The 26,871-nt window shown below is 42.5% G+C and overlaps 1 protein-coding gene across 1 annotated transcript in view; it reads right to left on the reverse strand.

Moving 5' to 3' along the window:
* Positions 1 to 10,006: 10,006 nt before the first annotated feature.
* hivep2a (HIVEP zinc finger 2a) overlaps positions 10,007 to 26,871 on the reverse strand; it is a 113,158-nt gene continuing 96,293 nt past the window's right edge. The window contains exons 11-17 of the mRNA XM_030721258.1: positions 26,687 to 26,844; positions 21,096 to 21,271; positions 20,067 to 20,168; positions 16,233 to 17,103; positions 15,780 to 15,888; positions 13,136 to 13,237; positions 10,007 to 12,980 (exon numbers count right to left, since the gene is read on the reverse strand). Coding sequence (XP_030577118.1) covers positions 12,276 to 12,980; positions 13,136 to 13,237; positions 15,780 to 15,888; positions 16,233 to 17,103; positions 20,067 to 20,168; positions 21,096 to 21,271; positions 26,687 to 26,844 — 2,223 coding nt within the window. The 3' untranslated portion in view covers positions 10,007 to 12,275. The remainder of the gene's footprint in view (positions 12,981 to 13,135; positions 13,238 to 15,779; positions 15,889 to 16,232; positions 17,104 to 20,066; positions 20,169 to 21,095; positions 21,272 to 26,686; positions 26,845 to 26,871) is intronic.

The following is a 26,871-nucleotide window of genomic DNA, read 5'->3' on the forward strand; positions in this document are numbered from 1 at the left end:
CAGGCCTCGAGGTGTCCTGCAGGTTTTAGATGTGTGTCTGCTTCAACACACCTGAGTCAAATATAGAAGTCATTAGCAGGACTCTGGAGAACTTGACTGCATACTGAGGAGGTAATTCAGCCATTTGATTCAGGCGTGTTGGATCAGGGAAAAGCTGCAGGACACCGGCCCTCGAGGCCTGGAGTTGAATACCCCTGTACTAGAGGGTGGTTCCAAAACCAAGCCAGTCTCTATACAGATATCACTTTGTTAACATACTAAACAACATTAACAAGCATGTCTAGTTTATAGTGTTTGCGTCTCTGTGGATAACAGGTGTGACAGGTATGCCAACAGAGGCAGCTGTAGCCAATCACTATCAATTAATTAGTGTGTGTGAACTGTGTCTGTACTGTTGGTGCCTTTTAGAGCATCGTTAATCCAATTACCTGACCAGTGATACCTGTAAATCTTGATGTGTGGTACAGATCATTGAGAGGGGATGTTGGGTGGCTGGATCCAACAACAAAACGATGGACTCATAAGACAAGCCGACTGTTGGTTTTAACCATGAATGTTAAACCTTAAACATCATTTTTATAACCCTGATGACAAAGGCCCTCTAATCATAATAACTGTGATCGCTCCCCAAATGTAACCATGACATAAATCTAACAAAATCCGTACTGTAGCCCCGTCAGATAATAAAACTGTTGATTATTATTTTAACAGGGATTTTCAGCTATTAATTTGTGGCATATTTCCTGCTACTGGTGTTGCTTCACAGCACAAGGACAAATATTCAAACTGCTTCATTGTCTGGAGATCATTACACCTCAGCATGGACCTGGCTACAAAATAACTAACCTTTACACACATTTACTCTTTGCAGTAAATTGGATTTAAAACCACTATAATATCTCTTTGAGTCAAACGTAATGCTGCACAAAAATCACAAGTTGTGTGTAACTTCACACTCTTTGTTCACTGTCAGCTTGGCCTTGTGCGACTGCAGCTTCAGTGCCTCATCTCAGTCACTTTTCAGTAAAGAAAAATAAAACTTACAGCACCATTTCCTCTCAGCACAAAAACATTACAAAAGGAAAAAGCTTGTCCCTGAGACACTCTTGTCATATTACACATATTACACATATTACATCATATTACACATATTACATCATATTACATCATATTACATCATATTACATCATATTACACGCTAAAGGCCAACCTGAAGAAAAAGTCTGCTGAATGCCCAGAACTACGAGCCGTTAAAACTTAGAGATTAATTCACAAATCATTCAGTGTTAGTGGAATTTTTCAGGAATGTAAGAGGGAATAATATAAGAGGTGTGGGTCATTATTCTGGTGACTTTATACTTATACTTATTTATTCATAATAGAAAAGGACTTGCAGTTGGACTGTAACATGTTAAAGTTTCAGGGACTCAACCTGGACTTACTTAACTCAGAATTACTGATAATCTCTCTAAAAAAAAAAGCCAGCAGAAGAAGGGGGTAAAAAGTGGTATTACCACTGTTTAAAACTTTAAGGGTAGGGTTTCAGACTTCCCCACAGTGACACAACATAACACTCATGGATGACAGCATGAGCTCTCTGCAGCTTTTCAAATCCATCTCCTAAAAAAGTAATTTCCTTACAGCTAAACTGCATTTAAAATAACGGGAATTATTTTCAGTGACAGGAGAAAAGGGATCCAAATGCAGGACACCAGGAGGCATACGCTTAAATCCAGCAACAAAACCAACAGTAACACGTCATAACACAATACCAGTGAACACCAGAAAGCCTGACTACAAAGACAAGACAATCTGGCAGCCAAGCAGTGCTAAGTAGGAGGCATGTATACGCTGAGGGAGGTGATACAGTGACTGTAGCGCACACAGAGAGAGCATTAACAACAAACAGGACAAAACACAGCTACAAGAAAAATATGGAAAAGTAGTGTCTGAATGCACAGGCAGTCAAAAGAGGTGAGTGGAGAAGAAATTCTCAGTGCATCATGGGAAGTCCCCCAGCAGCCTGAGCCTATAGGAGCATAACTATAGGATGATTCAGGGTCACCTGATCCAGCCCAATCTGTAAGATTTCTCAAAAAGAAAAAAATTGAAGCCTAATTTTAAAAGTAGAGGCAGTGCCTGCCCCCTGAACCCAAACTGGCTGCTTTTGGAAACTCTAGAAAAAACAAGGAAGCCTGAACTCTGAGCGGGAACTGCTGTATTGGGATAAAATGATACTATGATGGGGCCTGATCATTCAGAACGATCACTGCGTGTGAGAAGAAGGATGCCACAGCTAGCCACAACTTCATGCCTCAGGTACTGGCCATTGTTTACAGTCTATGATGATGCAATTTTTAAAAGCTACAAAAATTAGAAATTGTCAGATTAAAGGTGATGGAGTGTAAACAGAAACCGGAAAGCTTCCGGTAGCAAAATCTTGTTTCCTGTCGCTGTATCAAAGTGTCCATCTACAGGGTTTAGCAACGGCGGCACTTCCGTCACAGCTGGTGTCTTTATAAGTTGTTTTACATTTGATTTGATGTAATTACTCATGTGATTTTGTTAGATGCTACTATTGGGAAGAGTGTAATTACAGTAATCACCACTGGGGGCCGTTAAAATGATGCTCAACTCAAACTCAGAAGAACAACAGTTAAACACAGCTGAGCTGTGAAAACCACTTTGATAAAAATAGCTACATATTCACTTTTAAATACTATATGTGTCGCTTTAACTGTAAGCTGAAATTTTCAGAATGAGCCAGAGAAATCTCCTAAAATCTGGCAGCGGGAGAAAACCCCGCTTTATCTTTAGAGTTAATTACAGCTGGGAAAAAGTGCTGCAGCTAAACGTGGTATTCCCTTTTACACACACACACACACACACACACACACACACACACACACACACACACACACACACACACACACACACACACACACACACGGGCGTCCCACCACAGACTGTTTGCTGCTAACCATTAAGGCATGTCAACAAGCCGCTTTAGGTGACATACAACCAGAAATGAGTGCTTTCCCAGGGTGCGCTCACAGATCCGTCCCGTGTCCGTTGGCTTGCGGCTCTGTCAGTGCGGCGTCGATAGCGTGACCTTGCAAAATAACTCCCAGTTGGGAAATGATATGCTCAGCAACTCGCTTGGTGTAATTGGCTCCTAAATGCTTCATGACAAATCATAATAGTCAGTGTGTGTGACAAGAAATGTGACTGCCGAACCAGTGGAGGAGATATTTTTAAGAGTGGGTGATCCCCTCAGCGGAGAAATGCTGGGTTTTCATATTTATTTTCATTTTCTTCATTGCTGCCAAAAGGAATTAAAAAAGAAAGTACAGCTTTGCTTTTAATATTGTGGATACACTGAATCAAGACCGCATTTGTGTTATAATTTCCTATATTAACATTTTTATTGATCTATGAATTTTTGAGGCTCATCTTACTTTTTATGATGGAGTCTTCTATCTTTAGACACTTATAGTACCCACAGCATTGATGGAGAAACATTTTACATTTGTTTCATTTTGAAATGTTTCTCCACAAACATGAGTGCAGGTAGCTGCCTCACTGTTGCCAACTCCTCAGTAAGGAAAGTAGCTATTGGCTGTCCTAAAAGCCGCTAGAAGTCGCTGTATGATGTCATCATCCAATTTGCATAACTGGTCGTTTGCTTGTAGTTGTAATCGAGGCTGTAGGGGAGAGGAATAAAAACTTTGGAGAGAAATAAAGTGAAGAAAAAAACACCCTAAATATGTTCAGAACTACAAATAACTTCATGACTTTAATGCTGGGGCATGTTCTCCCTGCGCCTGCTCGGGTTCTCTCTGGGTACTCCGGCTTCCTGCCACAGTCCAAAGACGTGTATGTCAGGTTTATTGGTCTAAATTGGCTGTAGGTGTAAATGTGAGTGTGAAGGTTGTCATTCTCTCAGTTTAAGCCCTGCCATAGGCTGGTGACCTGTTCAGAGTGACCTATGACAGCTGAGACAGAAAATGGATTAAAAAAGGTGCCACACAGGCCATCCTGGAACCTTAAACAGCATAGAAACTGAACTGCAAAGTTTCATTTTGGTCAGTTTATTCATTCAGTTTGCTGCTCTGTGGTCATTAATGTGAAGTCCAATAAATTAGACAGACAGAAATAAACTTCAAACACTTTCTAACAAGTTCATCTAAACTCATGAGCTCATAATGTGAGCTGTGTAAACAAAACATTTGAAGATTTCACAGGAGATCGGAGGTGCATCTCAGCATCGGGGTGGTCGACTGTTACATGCTGACATTTTTTTCACGTAAAGGTGACAAATATCAGCGTTCGAGCAAGAAAATTATTGTCCCATTTGCAGATGAGATCCTGTCAGACTTCCTAGAATGCAAGTCTGAACTCTGCTGTAACCAAGTCTACTGTCTGTCTGTCTGTGGCTCATCGAGTCTCAGCCCATCAAACATCAACACCAACATCTATATATATTTCCACAGAAATAGAAGTGGACTGGCTTTTATAATGCACTGGCATTACTGACCACTTAAAGCACTTTAGACTACAAGCCACAGTCACCCATGCATTCAGGTCCTTGGACTGTGGGAGGAAACCCACACAGAAAGGCTCCAGCCTCCAAACCCAGCACCTTCATGCTGTGAGGCAACACTGGGGGGGGACATAAATGTGTTACATCACGTGCCCAATCAGTAACATCCATGCTGGGTACTGAAAAGTTAAGCAGGCTGGGTCAACAGTGCAGAAACAGGTTTCAGGATTTTAACCAGTGAGGTGTTAATCAGCTGCTCATCTCCTAAAGTCTCCATGGTTAGCTGCTGACTCAGTGATTGGCTGATTGGACCATATTTGCTCAAAATGTAAAGAAGTCTGCAGACTTGATATTCACATGCATGGAAACAACATGAAGACATTCTTACAAATAGAGACACAAAGGCAGTAACTCACACACACACACACACACACACACACACACACACACACACACACACACACACACACACACACACACACACACACACACACACACACACACACACACACAGATGCTGTAAAGCGGCAGCACGCTGAAATCTCAGGGGAGATTTCCATATGCTCGCAGCGCTGAACCATGAAAACCGCACTCACACTCACACCCTACAAACAAGTGATGAAAGCGATTCCTCCAAACGCTAATCACGACCAAAATAACTCGCTTGATCATCCCCCATCAAAGGCCACGGGACTCACCGACGTGTGGACAGACTGACAGAATAAATGTAAGTTGACACCAACCTAGTTGTGTCAACAAAAAGAAAAAAAAAAACATACAAAAAAAAAAAGATGTAGACAGGTAGACATATGTGGGACATGGCTAACGACAGGGACCGCATTAAAATTAGAAAAATGAGTGAGACAGAAAAGAGGGTGAAGGCAGAAGAAAGACATTAACACTGCTGGAGTCACGTGAGCCAAAGACTTATTAGCTGACCTTTCTCAAAGAGTGCTTTCAAATAGTGTTCATGTTAGATGGTTTGAATTAGTCCTGCTGCTTCTCCTGACATTAAAACTGCACCTATTTTTATTATTTATTCTATCAGCACTGCTTCTGATGTTACTGTAAGTAGAAACTATTAATAAGGGATGCAGAAATGCACCGAATCCCTTCCAAAATGCACAATAATGGCCATATTCTTGTGTTCTTTTGTTCATAATACACAGACCAGATGCTGAACAGGCCTGGGTAGTTCCTAGAAGGGGCCCCTTTTTTTTTTTTTGCATTCTTCAAATGAGATGGAAACAAAGCACCACTGGCTAAAACCATCTTTAACAACAGTTTGTTTTCAAGGCTGGAAGAAGTCATCTTGACAACAGGCTCTTTCCCTCTCTTTTTGCAGCCCCAGCACAACACAACCATCCATCAAAAATTTCAAAATTCATTGTTCTTGCATTCTTGCTTCTATTTGCTGCCGATAGGCTGGAAAAAAAAAATTGAGATGTGTCAGAAATGATCCTTCAGCTTCCAAGCCTTTGAGGCAAAAAGGCACTGGACGTGTATGATTGACAGTTGAGTCAGAGGAGGCACAAAACTGAATGTGAACAAATTTTCAAAGACATGCCAGGCAGCAAAGTGTCAGCTTCGAAGTGTGAAAATGCACAAGACGCTGTGGACAGTGTGTGTTCTTTACCGTGTAGTTTGCTGTATTTTGTATTTTTATACTTCGAGTTTTAGGATGGCCACATAAACAGATCTTTGCTGCTGACCACGAGGAGACAGGAGAGAGGACCCAGAAGCAGAAGAGCAGGGGGGCAGCTGAGTGATTTCAGTAGAGAAGGTGATGATAATGAGGCATACAGACTGCAGAATAGCCAGAACATCCTCAATATATATAGGGGAATAATCAGAATACGGGAAGTAGGTTTGGTAATGCCAGACATCACTGCAGGGATGGTAACTGGGATACTGGAGGGGAGAGAAAGTCAGCGGGCATGTGGTGGATGGATGGAAGATGGCAGGGAGGAGTTAACGCGACTGACAGCTGACTCCCAGTTGGTATTGATCTGGGGAGGCTGCAGAAAACCAAGTGTCTCCTCTGACACATGTGGATTTACAAGCTGCTTCTCCCCACCTGCCGCTGAGGGGACCTGTCAGCAGGTTCATGCTTTTCCCACACATCCGCCCTTCGCTGCTGTCAGCCATTAGGAATCACTACGGCAGCGACAAGGACATGATCCCTCACTGGCTTCCCACCTGCCAACACTGCCAACTGTGTTAGAGAGAGAGCACAGAGCCAAGACAGAAGCACCACTGTTGGGAATTACATATGGATCTCAGCAGTTGTGGGTAAGTGGTTTTCTCAAACAATATGGTGCCCCCTGCTGGCTGTTTGAAAAAAAAAACTAATCATGATGTTTCCATATGGCAGCTTGGAGGGCATTTTAAATAAGTGGCAGATGTCCATATTTGGGTTTCACAATACTCCAAAAAGGCATGAATATATCAACAACTAAATGACAAGGAATCATAATACTCTCATAAACCAAAAGTGACTTAAATGCTAAACCAACAAATGTGTTATTTTTCTAAGTTACAAGCACAATGAAACATGCTTATGAGCAAATAATATTTCACATGTGCAGGTATTCAGTGTTACACCAAATTACAAGACCAGCCATCCATCCAGCCATCCATCTATAACCCAGGTTGTATTTTTTTGCCATTGTATAGGTCTTTCCAGTGAATGTATCATTGCTTGATAAGTTTTGTTTTTCCCATGTTCAACGAATGCACCATTTCCGTTGCCACAGTACCTTTCGTCAAGAGAGGCAAAAAAAAAACCCTTTTTTTCTCACGGTCGGGAGAGCAGAACGGCTGTGAAACTTAGCGATTTGAGAAATGTAGTCGTCATTTTGTAAAGACGGAAACCATATAGTTGGTCCAGTGACGTGTAAATGCCACCAAGGATGGATTAAGTTACGAAAAATTTCGTGGTAAGTCATTACTTTTATTTGCAACGTGCATTTGTGTCTTTTTCCTTTGTGAACATGGTGCAGATTGGAGTTCGTTATTAGTTTAAAAGAGAAAAACCAGTCAGGATATGTTTTTGTGTGAAATGTGGAAACTATGAGCTGCTAATGAGTTGTGAGGTGTGTTAGCCCTGTGGAATGTAAGCTAGCGCAGCCACGTGGTTGTAACTTTCCGGGTATCACTGTGAGCCGGATATGAGCTCCACAGGTGCCTAGCTTCCACGGGTAATTTGATTGTGCGCTGGATTTCTATTGTTTCTGTTGTTACTGTTATTGTTGCTGTTTCTTTGACAAAATTATTTTGTTAACTGGCTAGTAACAATATGTGGAAGTAGGAAGGACATTTTCTAAGAGATGGTTCATTTACTGAATTATTTTATTTAAGGAATTAAGAGTTGCTTGCACGTTGTGTGCAGGCTGTTTTTTTTTTTTTTTGCTGATAGAATCCGCCTCTAAGGACTGAGCTGGGACACCTGAGGACTGGATGCTGGAGATATCTACCCGGGACATCTCGTACCAAGGCCACCTGTTCCCAGGAGGGTGGTAGGACCTGAAAGGATTTTTTTTCCCCCCTTCCACAGAGGATTTATTAATTTCCATTTATTTTACCTGAGATCTCAGACAGTTTTATTTGCTAATTTTCTTCGGGTCAGAACTTGTTCCATAACTAACTGATGCCTCAGAAAATTGGGAGTAACTGAACTGTACTCTAAACACTCTGACACAAGTGAACTTTAAGTGTATAAACTGGTATGGACAGTGTGTTCAGAGGACATTATAGGAATGGAATTAAAAAAAACTGAAGAATTTAATTATTGTTTTGTTGGTCTAAAAATACATGGTTTTCTTGTCTAAGAACGTTGAGTGTGTTTATTGTGGTTAAAGGGTTTTCCTTGGGAATTTAATCTCCTACGGATCTTGGTGAAGTAACCCTGATTATGTATGCTTTGGCTATTCCAACAAATCAGACCAATAGATCCTTTCAGCCTGGACTGCTGCATTCTCGAAGGGTTACACATCCATCCATCCATTCATTTTTCTCCACTTATCCAGGCTCAGGTCGGGGGGGCAGCAGCCTAAGCAGAGAAACCCAGACCTCCCTCTCACCAGACACCTCTTCCAGCTTATCTGGGGGAACACCAAGGCATTCCCAGGCCAGCCAAAAGATATAATCTCTCCAGCATGTCCTGGGCCTACTGGTAGGACATGCCTGGAACACCTCAACCAGGAGGTGCCCAGGAGGCATAGTAGTCAGATACCCGAACCACCACAACTGGCTCCTTTTGATGTGGAGGAACAGCGGCTCTACTCTGAGCCCCTCCTGAATGATGGCACTCTTCACCCTAAAGGAGGTCAGCCGCCATTCAGAGAAACCTCATTCCTACCGTTTGTATCTGCCGCCTTATTCTTTTGGTCACTTCCCAAAGCTCGTGACCATAGGTGAGGGTGGGGCTACAGTGGACCAGTACAGCATCTGCATCACTGCAGCCATGGCCCAAATCATCTGTCAATCTCCGGCTCCCCTCTTCTCTCACGTGTGAACAACCCAGAGATACTTAAACTCGTTCACTTGAGGCAGCAACTCGTCCCCAAAATTCAATGACTGCCTTTATTAATCTAACCACACAAAGCAGCAACTGGGCAAATCTGAGTAAATCTGCTCATGAAGGCGGATTCTCTCATCTGACTCTTGACTGTTTGGAGGTGGAAACCAAGGGAAGAATTCACCCTCTCAAAACAATGGCATGCAGATGACCTCGTTGATTAAAACTTTTAGTTACATTTTGTTATAATGTGGCAGCAAAGCAGCATTGTTGTATATTACATTTGGTAACATTTTAGGAAATTAAGTCTGCTGAATGAATTATGAACAGCTCATTTATTTTCTGCGTACATTTTCAGTTACTGGCAGCTCTCACTGGGATATTCCCAGAGGGCTAAAAAGTTGCTGATTGGTTTTGTGTTTCCACTGTTAGACACAGTCTCAAGAAAACATGTCATAAACTGTAGCAAACTCTTGCACGCTGTCATCACATTTGCTCTTATGGCCTGGCGACATCAGCTGATGTCTCAGCTGTTACTTTTTCTACACATGCGCGTCACAGATCTCAAACAAACTGCTTTAGCTAGCTGCTGCAGCCCCTTCAAACAGCTTTGCAACCCACCCTCTCTTCAGCTTGCCTGATGTTTTTGGAGGTCTTGCTGCTGCTTTTCCATGTATGCATATTTTCATATGCATAGGAGGTCCCAGGCAGAGCCGTATGGGCAAATGGAATAAAAATCAGACTACTGGCTGAAATCTTGTTGTTTGTCTTGAAGATGTTTGCAGAGGTAAAAGATTCTGAGGGGGAAGCTACAAATACAGCAATAATCCCTCCCTCCCTCTACAAGCAGCACCTTGCAAAGTAAACTGGGACATTTATAAATACTTTGAAATCCTTAAAAACAAACTACACACACAGACCAATTATACTATTCATATTTATTTGAAAACAACAATCCATTTCTTCCACTTCTACTGCGATTCCTTGTTGCAACTGGGGTCATACATGATATTTGTATTAATTCCACAGAACACCATCACAAAAGTTACCCTTTTATATGTATGTTTACCTCTTTTTTTTGTCCTTTTTATGTCTTGTTGTCATTTCTATACAATGACTTGTGCTTTGATATCGTCGAAAGAGAGAAAGAGTTTTTTTTTAAAGACATCATTGTCATCAGGATAAGTGTACATAACAGAGGGAGGATCGAAATAGAAAAACGTCATAAGAAGAGGATATACTGGTCGAATACACACTGGTACAGAATACAGATACACACTCACATTGCAGCCTGCCCGACTCGGCCCAAAACTGTCAACAAGAGTAAAGAGTTGTTGTCCCAACTGCTCCCTTCGTCTCCTGATTTTAGGATTTTTAAGTACGGTGTTGTTGCCTTGCAACAAATACACTCCCTGCTGGTGAGCAGAGTTTTGGCTAAGTATTGCTTAGCTACAAAAGGGATGTCCAGGAGAGGGGGAGGGACCACAGGAGGGCCAGAAAGCAGTGCAGAAAGCCTCAAAATCACAACTGTTTTATGCATTCTTAATATTTTCTGACAGTTCAGGGTGCAGAGTGCAGAGCCGTTCTCCCCCCAAACACGTTCAAAGTTTACTGCAACAAAAGAAGGATGAGAATCGATGGATGCTGGGACTTCCACAGATGAAATATAAGGTGCATTTGTCAGTAAGTTTGATGCATGTGTTTGTATGCGTGTCCCCCTCAAAGTAAAGCCAGTCAGTAAGAATTTCAGTGGGGTGATTGCCACGGCCCAAAATGTGCATCAGTAACAAAAGAAATGTGTGTGAGTGAGTTTAGGGTGAGATGACTGGATATTTACATGGACTGGAATGTTTTTCCCGTTTACATATCTGACATTCATTCAAGAACGTGGCGCTACCTTTACTCTGCCTCATGTTAATCTTGGATGCAGATGGGTGCAGCGGTTGGAGGGGAAGGAGTGCGGGGGTGTATGGAGAGAGGTGAGGGGGCATTAAAACCAACATTTAAGCAAAAAAAAAAAAAAAGGTGCAAGAAGGCGTTCACTTAATGCTGAGAGCAAATAAAGAGACATAATAACACGAAAGTTAATTTAAAAAAAGAGGGAAAAAAATCACGAGGGGGCAGGCAAAGAGCAGCAGAGAAAATGTACAAGCAAACTACCATAACCTTAATGTGAATGTCATTCTAAATGTTAAGTGCAGATAGATAGATAGATAGATAGATAGACAGGTTGACAGATTCTATATACTGTATGTATTCATATGCTGGGTAAATATTCTGGTATATCTTCTATGTGTATATACCTCCAAGTAGAGGGGCTCACTTAGACGTATATAAATAGGTCTAACATATAAAGCCATATTACAGTGTACATATCCTCGCCCTAATTTAAGCGATAGCAAAAACCCATGCTTTACATAGAAAAAGGCATCCACGACATTTAAGAAAAAATGTACAATTTATGAAACATGGTAACAATAATAATAAATAGTATTACAGGATTGCTGCTGTACACAAAAAAAGCCATTTTTTAAAATTTCACTCATATAAAAATATGTTTTAGTGCAACCGTACGTAATAGTAATATCATAACTTCACATCGCTTGTCGAAACTTTTAAGGTGTCAAAAAAAAAATAGAAAAAAAGGAAGAGGGAAGGGAGAAAGAGGGAGGAGGAGTAGGAGGAGGAAGGGGGTAGCATTTATTACAAAGCTGATACGTGATAGTATTGTATTTATTTACATTTACTTTCCTGCTTTGTTTGCTTATAAGAACATAAGCAAAAAAAAAAAAAAAGGCACACACGTAGCTGTCCAAAGTTTTTCGTTGTTTTTGTCGTACCGTTTAACTAGAGTCCTTTTTTTTTGTTTTTAGCAGATTTTGGTCGGGCTCATGTTGCCGTACATGTGTATGCTCTTTAAAGTCTTTAAATAAGAAAGTCTCTGAGCGCAGGCCCCGTTTAAAACAGGCATGCTGTACACAAACATTAAGAGGTCCATTTAAGTCTTTTTTGACAAGAGCTGATTTTCTTTGTATGCATTGTTTTTATGTGTGTAAGAGAGAGAAAGTGTGAGAAGAAACTGTGTGTAAAGTGTGCAAAAGTCAGTTTTTCTCTCTCTTGTTGCACTTCATCCCTTCCTATTATCCAAAAACAAACCAAAAAAAAGGAGACATCCATCATTTTTCCTCCTCCTCTCGTTCTTCCTCTGCAGCACTACGACACGTCCTTGCTTCTCTTTGCGCTTTCTGCCTCCCTGTCTCGCTCCAGCTTGAGAGGTTTGGACGCCATGGGAGGCTGCAGGGCGTCAGATCTGGGGCTCGGAGGGTGAGGGGAAGAGGAGGAGGAGGAGGGCGAGTGAGGAGAGGCTGGGATTGATGAGTGGGGAGGCCTGAGTTCCAGGCTGCTAAAGTGCTGAATACCAGGACCTTGAGGAGGAGACGGTGATGGGTGGGGAGATGGCGATTGGTGTTGATGGGAGTCAGGGGACAAAGCCAAAGGAGACGAAGAGGAGGAAGGAGCTCTGCTTCCGTCGGTCCCTTCATCCCCTCTGCCTCCACCTCCTCCTCTTCCTCTTTCAGTAAACTCCTTGGAGTCGATGCAGAGGGAGGCGATGGCTTTGGTGCAGGTCTGGATTCCCTCTTCCTGCGCCTGCCTCACTCCTCCTCTTTCCTTCTCATGTGAGTGGCAGAGAAGTGACGCTGATTCTGATGCTGATGCTGCTCCGTGTCCTCCCCTCTCTGAGAAGGAGGTGAAATGTGCCTCGCTGGTGATGGAGTCCTCTGAGATGCTCTTCTGCAGTGACACGCGGGTGGCAGCTTGCAGCGCCCCCTGCTGTGCCAGAGGGGTGGTGATGGACGTGGGCACGGAGTGTACCATCTGGATCCCACCGATGGGGATCATCGGGCAAGGCGAGCGCACCTGAAAGAGAAATTTTCACAAATTTTTTTATAATTATAGTAACAATAATTTAACAGTAGAAAAAAACTAAATGAGGTGGCACCATCTTTTACATACAGTCTTTGTAAAACAATAAAAATCAGTATTCCGAGGATAAAAATACAAAAATGAAATACCTGCAGTTGAGAATGCAGAGGAAGGTGACTGAAGAGGGGACTAGACTGGTTACCACGGCTACTACCCTGATCCCCCGATGATGATGGTGAACCTGGATGCTCCTGGAAACCAACGAGAAGATGAAGATGAAAACATGCTGGCGGACATAATCACAAACTGCTGAGTTTACTGAAATATTTCTTATCCCGCAAAATCAGACTGATCAAATGAACACCAGCATTTACATTTCGACTGACAGCACAGGCCCGCAACATAAATACACACAATTATCGGTCAGTGCTCGTTACAATAAACACACATCGGAGGCTTTTCGATGGAAAATCTTATGTAACAAAATAAACTAATAAACCTTGATGAAATGTGCGGTGGTGCTGAACAACAGGTGTTGGTACAAAAACAAAGAAATCCAGAGAACGAAGGCTCAGAGTTCCTGTGCATGAAAAATGGTTGTTAAAGCATTAATCTGTTATTTGAAGAGCAGTCGGTTATCCAAGCAGAGTCGCTCTCTGCTTCACGCTTTGTTTAAGTGGGACCAGCAGCAGGAGCTGGAGTTTGAAGAAGGGCTCTTAAGAAGAAAAACAGCCGCGCTATTAACCACACCACCGCCAGCCAAGATCCCATTACCACCAAAACCCAGCAGCCCTATCTTCAATCATCCCTCGCTCCAACCCTCTCAGTCTATCTGACTCGCTTCTTTATTCCCTCATCCTCTCTGAATGTTTCTGCCGTCTGCCAGACGCTTTCGTCTCGATGCTCCGTCTCTGTCAGGTTCTCTCTTTCTTGGCTCCCTCTTTTTTGTCCTTTTCTTCTACTAACGTTTTTAAGGAAACCCACAAGTATTTTAAGGTATTTACTGAAAGTGAGGAGAAGCCCATTTCTGTTAACAAAAATGATCAAGACTCACATCAGCGGTCAAATATTCTCCCCCCAAGACTAATAAAAATGATCCACAGTCATAAGCAAACTATAAAACTTAGAGAGAAACCTGAGCCAAAGAGCCTTGTGAAAAAAGCAGGAGCACATGGCTCACCTTACCGGTAATAAACACTCCTAAAGTTCAAGAATGTGGACTACTGTGGACAAAAATGTGGGCAGCATGTCTCCGTTCTTCCCGGTACAGAACAGAGCGCGCATCACTAATGACAAAGAAACAAGGTGCTGAGCTGGATGTGGGTTGCAAAGTGGCTTGCAGCAGTAGTCTAGAACCACACATCTCACATCAGTGTGTGTTGTTTTCGAGCAGTCCCTGTGCTTCAAAACTTACAGTAAGCAGCCCTCTCAATGTTGTTTATTTCACATAAAAATTAGCGGTGGGACTTTAACGCGTTAATTTTTTGATTAATTAATTACGGGGAAATTAAACGAATTAAAAATTTTAACGCATTTTAATCGCACTTTGCACCGTGGAACGTTTCTCAGTGCACGAGTTCCAGGCATACAGATTCCATCCTTCGAAGGACCCGGCCCACGTAGACCGGGTCCTTCGCAGCCCAGGAAGACCGCAAAGATTGGAAGTGAGCGGCTCGCCTTCATATCAGCGTCGCCTGCCCTTAACTCTGCGTAGCTCATGTCGCCTAGCAACGTGAGTGCGACGCACAGCTGTGGAAAAGCAGCTGGTTAAACGGAGAACGAACTTTTTCTCCTTTTTGTGATTTCATTTTAAGTCTTTATTCAAAATAAGCTGTTAAAACAAGCATGACAACATCAAAGAATACAGGTGAGAGAATGATTAATTTCCAACTATATTAAGTGAGACATTAATGTTGACTAAAACTATCCAATTATGATGCTTAACTTTAATTTCAGGGGTTTGCTCATCACAGGAGCACTTCCACCCTTCGTTGGTCTGTGTAGTAGACTGGTGGGAAAATGAACAAGATTTTGAAATTTAACCTTATGTATATTGATTCACTCATCAACCAAACTTAAATTAATATTTATCATGTTAAATATTTAAATGCGATTAATTCATTACAAAGCTTCTAATTAATTCGATTATTTTTTTTAATCGAGTCCCACCCCTAATAAAAATATAAACAACATAAATTAAGATCAAATATTTCAAAATAGGGCTCATTCAGTGCCTTCATCTCATACAGTTACCCCACTGCTCATGGCCCCTTCCTGGCCCCCTGCAGCATTACAAAGGCTGTTTTACAAATCTCGCTCACTCAGGTCTAACAAGTTAACACCTACAGAACACCTGAACTCTGAAACGCGCTGCCTAAGGTTCACTGATCCTGTGGATTTTTCAGATTCATGCTTGGGTAACATTTTTGTATCATATCAGCTTTCATGCAATGTTTTTCATTTTCATTAAAATAATTTGATTTTAGATTCTGTGTTTCGACTTGTGTATTTTGTGAAAAGTGCTCCATGAATCAATGTTGCCTGCAGATGAGCGGCGGGTTAAGCAGCTCCCACAGTGTTCCCTCTGTGGGCTGAGATCAGCTGATCTGTTAAGGTTGTGGGCTCATACTTCTAACTGATGCAGAGCTCAGTTGATTTACTTATTGTAACTTTAAATAAATCAAAAATCCTATAGTGTGAAACTGAAATACTTAAAAGTCGCCAAAGCAAAATGAAGACAAAGTTAAAAAGAAAAGTTAAAAACCTGAAGACTAAACTTGATCGAAATCTTACCGTCTCCATGTCTGAGCTGGCTGCGCGGCGTCCCAGAGGGCCGAACTCTCCCTGACCCAGCGCAGCAGTCTGATGACTCGGCCTCAGGCCCCGCGCTCCGCTCTGCTGGCTGGTAGTCACAAACAGGCAGAAATATCACATTAAACCTTAAGCAAGTTGTAAAAAGTGCATCTGTTTATCTGTTCATAATATGGGGAAATTTCAGTTTTAGTTTAGTTTTGCTGTTAAGCTATTTTCTTAAGTGGTGGTGGGGGGGTGTCCTACTGCCAGTTTGAAAGGGGAAAGGCACGGTTGGATGGTTTTGGGGGGGCAGAAACACGCTGGACTGAACAGAAAAGGACCTGACTCTGTCTGCAGTGCCAGTTAGCTTTCTTCAAAAAAAAAAAATCCCTTTGGTGGTTAAAATGTAACAAACAGGTGGAAATCACCCTTTACTCTTTGATTTGAGCTTACCTTTGGTGGTAGAGGTGCTGGTGGAGCCCTCTGCGAGGAGACACAGGTCGGATCAACCCCCTGTGGCGGCCTCGTGGTGAAAGGTCACGCTTGTAGTCTCTTCCTGATGGAGATGTGGGCCGAGAGAGAGGGGAAAGCACCGACAGGTTTCCCCTTCGGGGTGAAATGTCTCGCCTGTACCCCCCTACTGCTCCCAGGTCCCTCTTAGGAGAGATGTGACGCAGAGGAGAGATGTCCCGCCGGGGTGAGAGGTGTCCTGCACGGGGTGAGAGGTCACGATGCGGGGAGAGGTAACGGCGGGCTGAGGGTGAGGAGGATGGGGAAATGGGGGATGGGCAGCCAGAGTTGTCCAAACTGGGTGAGGACAGTCGTGAGGAGGGAGAGGAGAGGTCTGGGGAGGGGACGGGGAGGTCTTCATCCATGGAGGAGGAGGGTGGGACCAGCAGCCTGCTACCCTGCAGCCGCTGCTGGCCTCGCTGGTACTCTGTCTCCCTCCCAGCTGGGTCACTGGGCGGAGCCTGCGGCGTGATCTGGATACTCGGCACAGTGGTGAAGTAGCTAAACAGAGGCGGCCGGTTGGTGTTTCCCAGGAGATCCGACGCCGAATGATGAGACAGGTGAGGGACAGGCTGGGAGGCGGCCACAGCTGTGACAGAGAGTGAGGGCATGCCATAAGGCTGCGGGCTGGTGGAGCGAGAACGAGTCTTAGGGGTGGAATCACCATCATAGTCTTCCTCATCGTCATCTTCATCATCCACCTCATCACCATCTTCTTCACCGACCTCCGAGTCATCGGCGTCCGAGAACTGGTGCTCTGCCATCTCGCCTCTGGAAGTCTTCTCAGAAGACCTCTGGCCTTCCTCTCCAACATCTTAAAGAGGAGGAGAAGACAACCATGAGATGAGGAAGAGGAAGAGAAAAGAAGGAAGTAGAAGAGAAACACCAAAAAACATCATGTATGAAGGAGAGAAGAGAAGAAAAGAAGAAAGTGAAAGGAGTGGCAAGAGAAAAAGTGAAAAGGCAGAGGAAGAAGAAGAGCAATGAAAGTGAAGGAACAAAATGAAGGAGAGGAACAGGAGGATGAAAAGGATAAAGCAAAGGAAACAAGAGGAAAAGAAGCAGGAAGAATAGAAGAGTGAGTGGAGAGATAAATGGTTTGTATTCATATGTGATCGCGGAGTTTAGATGTAAAATAAAACACCACTGAAACCTCATTCCCACCAGCTCAAAACAATAAAACAAAGTTATTTAAACCCTCGACACTTTGGTTTTTTCCTGCAGGATGGACTCCAGCCAAACGCTGGCAGGGTCTCATTGTATAGTAGCAGCACAGTTACTCTTGGCAGGTAACCAGATCTTTAAAATGCAGCCAGACGATTGGCTGGAAAACATTAATTCTGGGAATTAAAAAGTTTGTGTGCCGTTGTGACTTTCCAAAGAGACAGAGTTGAAAGAGAGGCACACTTTTCTTGTTCTGAGCTTCTTATCTGTCCAGAGAGAGATCTAAAAATATGAAATTGATCTAAAACAAATTCCAAATGCAGCACAGAGAAGAAGCCGTAGTTAATAAATCGTGTTTAGGCAACTATCTGAGCGGAAATCAGTTGTACTAACATTGGACTACTTTTCCAGTTAGTCTTATATACAACAGTTTCTCACAAACCGCCAATGTTTACGTCTCAGTGACTCACTCACTCAATTTCTGTAGCCTTCTCCTTCCCAAAACCCCCCCTGTATATATGTGGGATCTTATCCCAATTAAATGGCAAACCAAAACACAGTTAAATTTAATTTGGTGGTCTACATGGTGGGGAATTACCAGCAGCTACCAGACCCATACTGGTAAAATATGATGGTAATGGCTCAGTTCATCCACTTTAACAGAAATTATGCAAACCAACCTTCATTTTTTATTCTTGAAACACTTGTTCAGAATAAGCTGAAGAGGCCGGTTGTGTGTTAACACAAAGAAGGTGCTCTCAGTGAGTCAAATGTTTATTCAAAGTCACCTTCAGTGAAACACAGAGGGGTCGCCCGCGAGTAAGATGAGTCAGCTAAGATCTGTGAGAATCTAAACAACATCTTTGCTGAGGTACAAGCAATCGAGTGTTCGTCTTTAATCCATGAGTAATTATGTGGAGAGACGAGGTCATAATTATGAAACACTGAATTATCCAATGATGCATTTTGCTTTGTGGTTACGGACTGTGACAGAAATCGCAGTGAGGATACTCGGAGAATCCGTCCTCTGAACCAGAAACAGGTTAGCAGGTTCTCCCTTTTCCCACGTTCCACGTCTCTGTCGAGTTTTGTGAAACTCGTCTTTGTAGTTTGAAGAAGAACCAAATGAAGATGACCTCAAAGACCTGCTTTTGTGGTGTAGGACATTTTGGGGGCAGAAGTTATTACATTTGAACAAAATCTCTAAATTTAACCAGCTAGCAGGAAAGTTAATTTACTGATAATCAATTAAAATATTTGGGAACGGGGCGCTAGGGTGGCTCAGGGCGTGAGCAGGCGACCATGTATGCTGTTTGGCTGTGCAACCGGCGCAGGTTTAAGTCCTGGCCTGTCGCCATTTACTGTGTGTTGTCCCCCATTTCTCCTCCCTGCTGTCCTGTTTATCTCCAGAAGAACTATCAAATATGGCCCAAAAAATATCTTTAAAAAAAAATTTAGGAATAGTTATATGACCCACGTTCCTCCATCAAGATGAAGGCCAGGGTGGAGGTGTGTGATCTTTGCCACTAGTTTGTATGTTTGTTTGTTTGTATATGCAAAAATAAAACTATGCTGCTGAACTCCATGAACTTTAGTAGAGAAGTGGAGGAAAAACAAAGGAAGAACCCTTTAAATTTTCTGGTAAATATGTTGCAGTTTCCTTAAAATGAAACAGGACGTTGGCCTTGGTGGAGGATTCATTCTCACAGTCCTCTGACTGAAACCAAAAAATGTCGACAATTTGTCTCTTAAAACATCCAGAGACACAGTTCACAAAGACATAGTTTAATTTAAAAAAGGGGGCTGAGAAATGTCCTAAAACAGCTGTGCTCTGAATTCATCCAAGCAGAGAAATCGTGCTTTTGTTGGGAACAATTTTCATGGGTGAATCCGCAGCCGGTGCTCTTTATGGAGCGGCAGGATGGCATTTAATGACGGAGCATGTCAGCCAGTGCAACAGCCTGACTCAGACGCAACACAATTAGACACCACGACGCAGAGCAAAGTGCAGCAACTGCCACCTGAAAACACAGTTGCTGTTAACGGTGAAAACTCCAAAGATTATAAAAATAATCCCACTAATTTCCAGCTTCATTATCGAGTCATCAGAAGATTAACGGCGACACCGAAGCCGGCTCATCTGTTCAGAAACCGCAGCCCCGAGAGACAGCTGATGAGGATTTATTATTGGTGAATATTTCCTGGAAAATTATATTCATCCGTCAACATCGGTCCACAACAGCTTCGCCAGTAATAATTTTCAGATTATTTCCACATCAGCAGATTAATAGCACAGCGTATTCCTTGGCTTATCCTCATGAACCTCGTCACTGGGGATGACCGGCTAATATTTGTTTCTTTTTGTAAACTGGAGCTTTAAGTTGCTTCTGGAGTATCGTGAGGCTGTGAAAGGTGTTTTTGTAAGTCAGCTTGTGTGTCAGGTGTGGTTGTTTGACATGGATCCTGGCTGTCAGGATAAGCTCTGCTTTCCATTACACTAATTGTCTCTGTACAACCGCACCGAGCCAAAAGCTCTGCAGGCTGCACTCAATAAGGCAGCAGGATGCAACGCAGCTCAAGAAGTGTGTGTGTGTGTGTGTGTGTGTTTTCTACCTCCTTCGTCTGCCTCGGTGTCCTCGACGGAAGACATGGAGACTCCCAACTCCAGACACTTTTTCATATGAGCCTTAGACTTCATGTGCTTCGTCAGGTTTCCTGCAAAACACGCACACACAAGCACAAACACCATTTAATGACCCTTCGACTAGTCTTACTGGGAACCGGAGCTCGTTGGGCTGCATCAACACAAGAGTGTAAAAGGAAGAGGACGAAATGGAAACTGAAGCGGTGGAAGAACGCACGAGGCCACAAAATTATAATTTACAAATGATATATAATTTATAATGTAATTTAATGACAAAATTACTCAACCTGTCTGGACTCTGCTTCAGTGGGCAGAATGCAAAGAGTCCAGAGATACACATGCTGTATGTATGAATTTGAAAGTCTATCCCACAGATAATGGCTTTTTATTAAAGATCAGATATCAGCTAGTCAGCATCTTTAACCTCTGATATGATGGAGGTTCCTGCTGACCGCAGCGACAGAAAACAGCCTTTCTGCATGTTTTATTCATTCATTTAACCACTGAGTTCTGCGTCCTCTGAGTTTTCCTCCTAAAAGTCTGCCGTAAAAAGCTGCTCGCACCTGGAAAAATGTTAACAAAGTCTACTGTGATGGTCAAGGAGCAAATTTATCAGATAATTATGGATATCTACAATATCCAGTGGTTACTGCAGTCATAAAATATATCAAACCCCAGCCTTAATAAGTCAGTGTTTTATTTGCATAAATACAGCTCAGTCAGGACCGCTGTAGTCAAAAGAAGATTAATTCCGTCTCCAGTAACTTATATTTGCCAGCATGGATCTGAAAGCAGTAAAACTCCAGCACAGAGCAGAGCAGGCATCAGCAGCAACAGATGAGACTGATTCAGTCCAATAAGAGTGCATAAAGGGGTGGAGGTGGGTTGCAAAGTGGCTTGCAGAAGCACAGCAGCTGTAGGCAGGCAACTTCATGGACTGCTTGAACTGACGCTAAAGCCAATACACTGCAAAACACACAATATAAAGGAAGCCCTACCTTTTGTTTTGAATGCAAAGTTGCAGAACTTGCAGACGTAGGGTCGGATGTCGGTGTGCGTTCGGATGTGTTTCTTCAGCATGCTGGGCTTCTTGCAGCGGATGCCGCACTCCTCGCAGATGTATTTCCCTCGACCGCGGCCACGGACGTAGACGTAGTCCTCGTTGGATTTATAGCTGCGGGAAAGAAAAAGTAACAGTGCATCGATTAGTGTTTTCTTCCTGTAAAACAGGCATTTTATTAAAACAACAACAGTTTTGCTTGTAATATCATCACTTTACCAGTAAATTATTATTATTGTCATATCATAGTTGTTATTCATGCTTATGTATACAATACAAAGATAAATAATGCACAGCTATACTATATAACTGCTGGGCAGCCCTCTACGGTTGGCTGGGATTCAATTACTTCATCACAATTTATTTTTCCCAAAGGGACAATTAAAGGTTGGCACAGTAGTAAACAGATACACACACAGACAGTACAATGCTAATACACACACACACACGCACACACACACATCCAGTTATAAATAAAAAAATATGCAACATTATTCCCTTCTTTGTTGGGTACTCTATTTGCTGTCATAGAAACTCTCCTTCCCTCTCTGTCCTCCACCACAGAGAGGTCAGAGGTCAATGTCAGCAGCCCGGTGGCTTGTAGCGTTTCATTGTGATGCTCTAGGACACAGATGCTTGCTGACACAGAGGTTCTGCTTAAATGAGGCTGAAATTAGGTTTCCTCTGCTCAAATGTATCAGAGAGAGAGAGACGTGGACGAGCTCAGCGACATCAGTCTGGACGCACGATGACACGCGAGGGTCGTAATGCTCCCAGATGAACAACAAAATGTTAACAGAAAAAAACAATCCACATATAGTGATTCGCTCTTTGTTATACAGCTGACAGCTGGTTGCTATAGTGGTATATTTTACACCTTGTCGTATGTCACTAGCAGGACTGATACTTCCCATTTGGAGTGATTTCAGCTGCTTGCCTCAAAGCTGTACCTGCACACTACATGTCACCAATGACCACTGGTGACATAAGGGACACCAGAAGGACAATGTACCCATGCTCCAAAAACACAGCTCAGAAATGACTCAAGGAACATGACTCAAGGCTGACTTGGCCTCTAACCTCCCACAATCCCAGTCTGAGCATCTGCTGGAATGAACCCAGTGTAAAACAGGAACAAGCACCATCCACAGAGGCCCCAGTGATCCACTGCCCGACAGATCTGAGTCCATCCCATGATGGATCAGAGGTGCTTATCTGTGACGTCACATCTCTGACGTGGTTTTATTTTGTCCTTTGCAAAACCTCAAGTCACACAGGCAGTTTCAGAAGCAGAGTCTTTTATTTTGAAAATAAATCTCTATGCCGCCCCAGTCTCCGACTTCCTGGCCTGCTCATCAGCTCTGTGCAGCTTGACACAGCTTCTTTCAAAAGCAGAGAGCCGCTTCTGGGATGCTTTCGAAGCACACTGTGGAGCATCTGGTAGTGTGCTCCGTGGGGGGTTATTGCTGCAGCTGATCAGTGTGTGTCTGTAGTAAGCTGCAACAGATTACTTTGTGTCTCACGATGATTAACATGATTAATGTAAATAACACAGATAGCAGCTGGTGTTTTTTATTTTCCCTGTGATTTCTGCTGACCTGGTCATAACCTCCGTACACATGCAGCCTTTCTTTGTGTTAAGCTAAAACGGGAACCACTGGAGCATTCCACTGCTGGCTTTGTTCATTATCTTTATACAGTTCCCCCTCTTCTAAAAAAAGATAACCACAGTCCTTCAACCAGTCCCACTTATTCTTTTACAAGATTTCCTTTTTTTCCTTTTTTTTTAAGCATTGCTGTCAGTCGTGATTTTCTATCCCACATGAGGCTTTGAGTGAAAGAGCGGACACTTGGCAGTGGGATCAGTGCATGTCTGCCTGAGTCTGTCTGTCATGGAGGGAAGTTACCACCAACCGCCAGTCAAATTCTGGTAAATTCTGTCTGTTTTTGCTCTGCCGCAGAAACATCACATTTAGTTCACTTCTTTTTTTCTTTGTGCTGAAGAAAAAAAAGAATAAATCCTTGTGGAGGAGTAGCAAAAGCTGCTGGAGAATCGTATAGTTTCCTGTTCTGTCTGCAGTGGCTGGAGGAGTGGATAATGTGCAGTTCAGGGCCTCGTGTTAAAGGAGGTCAAATATCAGCTACATCAAACAATCCGTCTGCAGCAGCGAGGGGAAATTTGTCTTTCAACTGCGCTGCAGACTGGGAAATACCTCCGAGTGCTCGTCTGGGTCGAGACGTTTGCACAGCTGTGTCCAGTTACGAAAATGAATTATGATGATTATTTTGTTTTATTCTATTTTATTCAGGGCGCACGGTAAGATCATAAAAGCAGATTCACTTTCAAAAAGCCAGTGAAGGATTCTGGTTCCTTTGCCAAAAAACTTGCACTTAATGGATTTCTTTCATAAAGAAAGATTTCACCCTGCTTTTCTTTAAAGGTATAGTGTGTTTGAGCACCTGTTTATGTGAGTGTGTGTGTGCATACGTTTGTCTTTCCTGTACACTCTGTTTGTATGCTTTTATCCACTTATTGCTCCTAAGTGTCCTTTGGGGACACCAGAGAATTACTTCACTGTCTGCTGCATTTAATAACTCCCTGTGTGTGTATATGTGTGTGAGAGAGGGGTATATTTGCATGTTGTGTGCGTCTGCCCCGTCTGTTCCATTCGCTAACCTTGGTCTACTGTAGGCTATAAAACATTATGACACTGTGGGAATGTCTCTCACTGCAGGGGTTAGCTCACACTCCCTCATACAGGCTTCATTTGACCACTGAATGCACATTTTAGAACAAACCCCTCAGTTTTCTATATGGAAAATAAACCCAGATGTGACTTTAATGACAACACAATAATTGACCAAAGATTTTCTCAGATTCATTGCTATCAGTTGAGATATTAACAGTGAAGCTAGATTTTTGTATCTTTAGGGAATTTAACAACAACAAAAGATGCCACAGTGGGCTAAATATTCCATGAAAAGCATTCAGCCCATGCTTTGAGTACATGACAGTTAGTGCTGTGGATACATTTTATTTAACCCAAATGGTTTCACATGGCCATATTAGCCTATTAAGTGGTCCAAAGTCATAAATTTGCTCTGCGGGCCCCCTCCCACCCTCGGTACATACCGCGACAGTATTCGATACCAAGAGCTAAATGTCTGTTTTTAAAGAGCAACAAAGTTCTCAGTAGGATGTGAGGACAGAAAACTGTAACTTAGTTACCAAAAACTACTCAGACAGGTGAACGGTTTAAGATTTTGATTTATGCTAACACACGACTCCTCATTCATACGTGACTGGTTTGGGGCGACACTTTGACTAAATAACGGTATCGGACACACTGAGAATGAGAAGGAGACACATTATATTCAGATCTAAAAAAAATATTACAGTTTGGCATGGGTGGATTATCCTAGGTGTAAATTTTAGTTTAGTTGGTGATAAATTCTTCATCTGCTGTGCTGAAACAATACCTCATACGTCTCAGCCTTTGGGGAGTTGGTGAATTATTATTTGGGAATATTCTCCACACAAGGACCACGTGAGGTAAGATAATTACGGTTTTAACCAGTGTTTTCAGACATTAGGGTCAAATAATGAAGACAAACGGTGGTTAAACGGTTAATGGTCAAAACTAGAAGATCACCCCGGAAGTTTTAGCTTCTACATTTCTTTGGCTTCAGCTTTCACTCATCAGCTGAGTCGTGTTCAAAATATGGATGCAAAAAACCTTGCAGAAATACATAAATAAGTTGGATGGATAGATGGATAAAAAAAATCCTGAAGCTCTGTGTCCTGCACTTTGTCGTCACTGTGCGGTGGAAATCTTCTCAGTTGTGTTGGAGTAAATGAACGTTATACAGTCAGAAAGTGCTGAAATTGTTCTCTGCAAACACACACTGCTTTCAGAAAGGTGTGACACATGCAGCTATTTATTCAAACTGTAATCACGCATGAAGTCACAGATGAATAATAAACTGAAAAAAAAATGCAAATAATCTAAAATAAAAATGAAAAACTCCTAAAACACTGTGCAGAATAAATAAAGGAATCTAACAGGATTTAAAAAAATCTCCTCTCAGCAACTAGCAAAATAAATAAATACTGAAGTTGTTGATGTCAGAAAAACAGCGTGAAAAAGGCTTTAAAACATAACTAACGAGGGACAAATCCCACTTCACACCAGTCTATAAAACCGAGAGCAAGAATTATGAAAGTCGACGTCCAATTACAGCAATGCAGCTCAAGTCGTTAGCCCGTGATGGGTTTACCAGGCTCAGGCTCTTGGCCCGACTCTCACAGGCACAAATTAAGCCCAAAGAATAGGCTGTAAAAGGATAAGTCTTCTTTTTTAATGCCTAAGAAGATTTCTCTGACCAATCGTGATGAGGCAGATGTCGTTACAGTTCATCCAAAGGTCATCAGTGCTCATTTTTATTGAATACTCAGCCGTTAGGATTAAGAGAAAGACAAAAGACAGCTTTTGTGAGTCTGAAGTCACTTATCTCATTCATGTGAGGGGAGTTTAGGTATACGAGCTTCTCAAAGCTGGGTTTCTTTCACGGTTTCCAAATCTTGGTTTAAGCAAACAGACTTCAGCTCTTCACCTCATATCTGCCTCCAGATTTACTCACAATAAATCAGTTTTCTTTATTTTTAATCATCTGGTTTTATTTGTCTCATTGTTTTCCTTCTTGATGCATATGAAGACTTTCTAAGGGAAAGCATTGATGCAGCCATGAAACATAGATATTAGTTAGTATATATTTAAATTTTGACTAAAAGCTGACCCTTTGCTTTGATGGCTGACCTTTGCATCTCTTTAGGGTTTTATCTGTCCTCTTAATTCACAGAAAAACAAACCGATTCTGAAAGTTTTAATCCGCTTTTTTCTTTTTATCCCTCTAGTCTCTGAGGAAGTGTGAAACGAGCTGCAGAATGATCTCTTTATGTGATCTACAGCGCAGACAGCAGAAACGCCATTTAAATGCTTTTAAAGGAGCAGCTCACCCAAACATCAAATATACAGCTACATGTTTTCTGCTCGTTATGGTGAATTAATTTTATTAAGGAGCTAATTTCCACTGCCAACCATGTCACCGTGCAGACGCAAGTGTGCAGCTACCTGTAACAAGAGGCTCCTCCCACTGATAGTGTGTCAGGATGTAAACATTAATGTTAGCTAGCTGCATGCTTCTTTTTGTGGCAGATGGAGCTGATAGAAAAAAGTAGTTCCTACATGAAGATTTGTGCATTTCACAACCATAATTTCCTCTTCCTCCCAACAAGCTGATGCCAACTGAATGACATCAGTTGGCATCAGTTCTGGCTTCAATTACACCAGTGAAAGAGAGAGTAGTTTTCTGGTGCTTTGGTGCTTAATGTTTTTGATCTCACAAATGTCCCAGATTCCTACAAAGTATATATTCTGTTCTTCTCAGTCACAAGTGTACTTTTAATACTACACAGATGAAGTATTCTGTGACTTCATCTATTGAACTGTGTCTCTTTGTTGAACGTACCCGCCTTCGAAGATCTTGATGCGGGTTGGTTCAGTGGCAGGCTGTTTGACTGAGACCTCCTTCTCCACCTGCTCCTCCTTCGAACGGTCCCACGAAATCACGCCCTTCATCTTCCTCCCAAAATGACTGATATCAACTGGCATCAGCTCTGGCTTTAACTACACGAGGAATAAAAAGTAGCATGA

This window comes from Archocentrus centrarchus, chromosome 24 (assembly GCF_007364275.1).
Source record: "Archocentrus centrarchus isolate MPI-CPG fArcCen1 chromosome 24, fArcCen1, whole genome shotgun sequence".
NCBI classification, from domain to species: domain Eukaryota; kingdom Metazoa; phylum Chordata; class Actinopteri; order Cichliformes; family Cichlidae; genus Archocentrus; species Archocentrus centrarchus.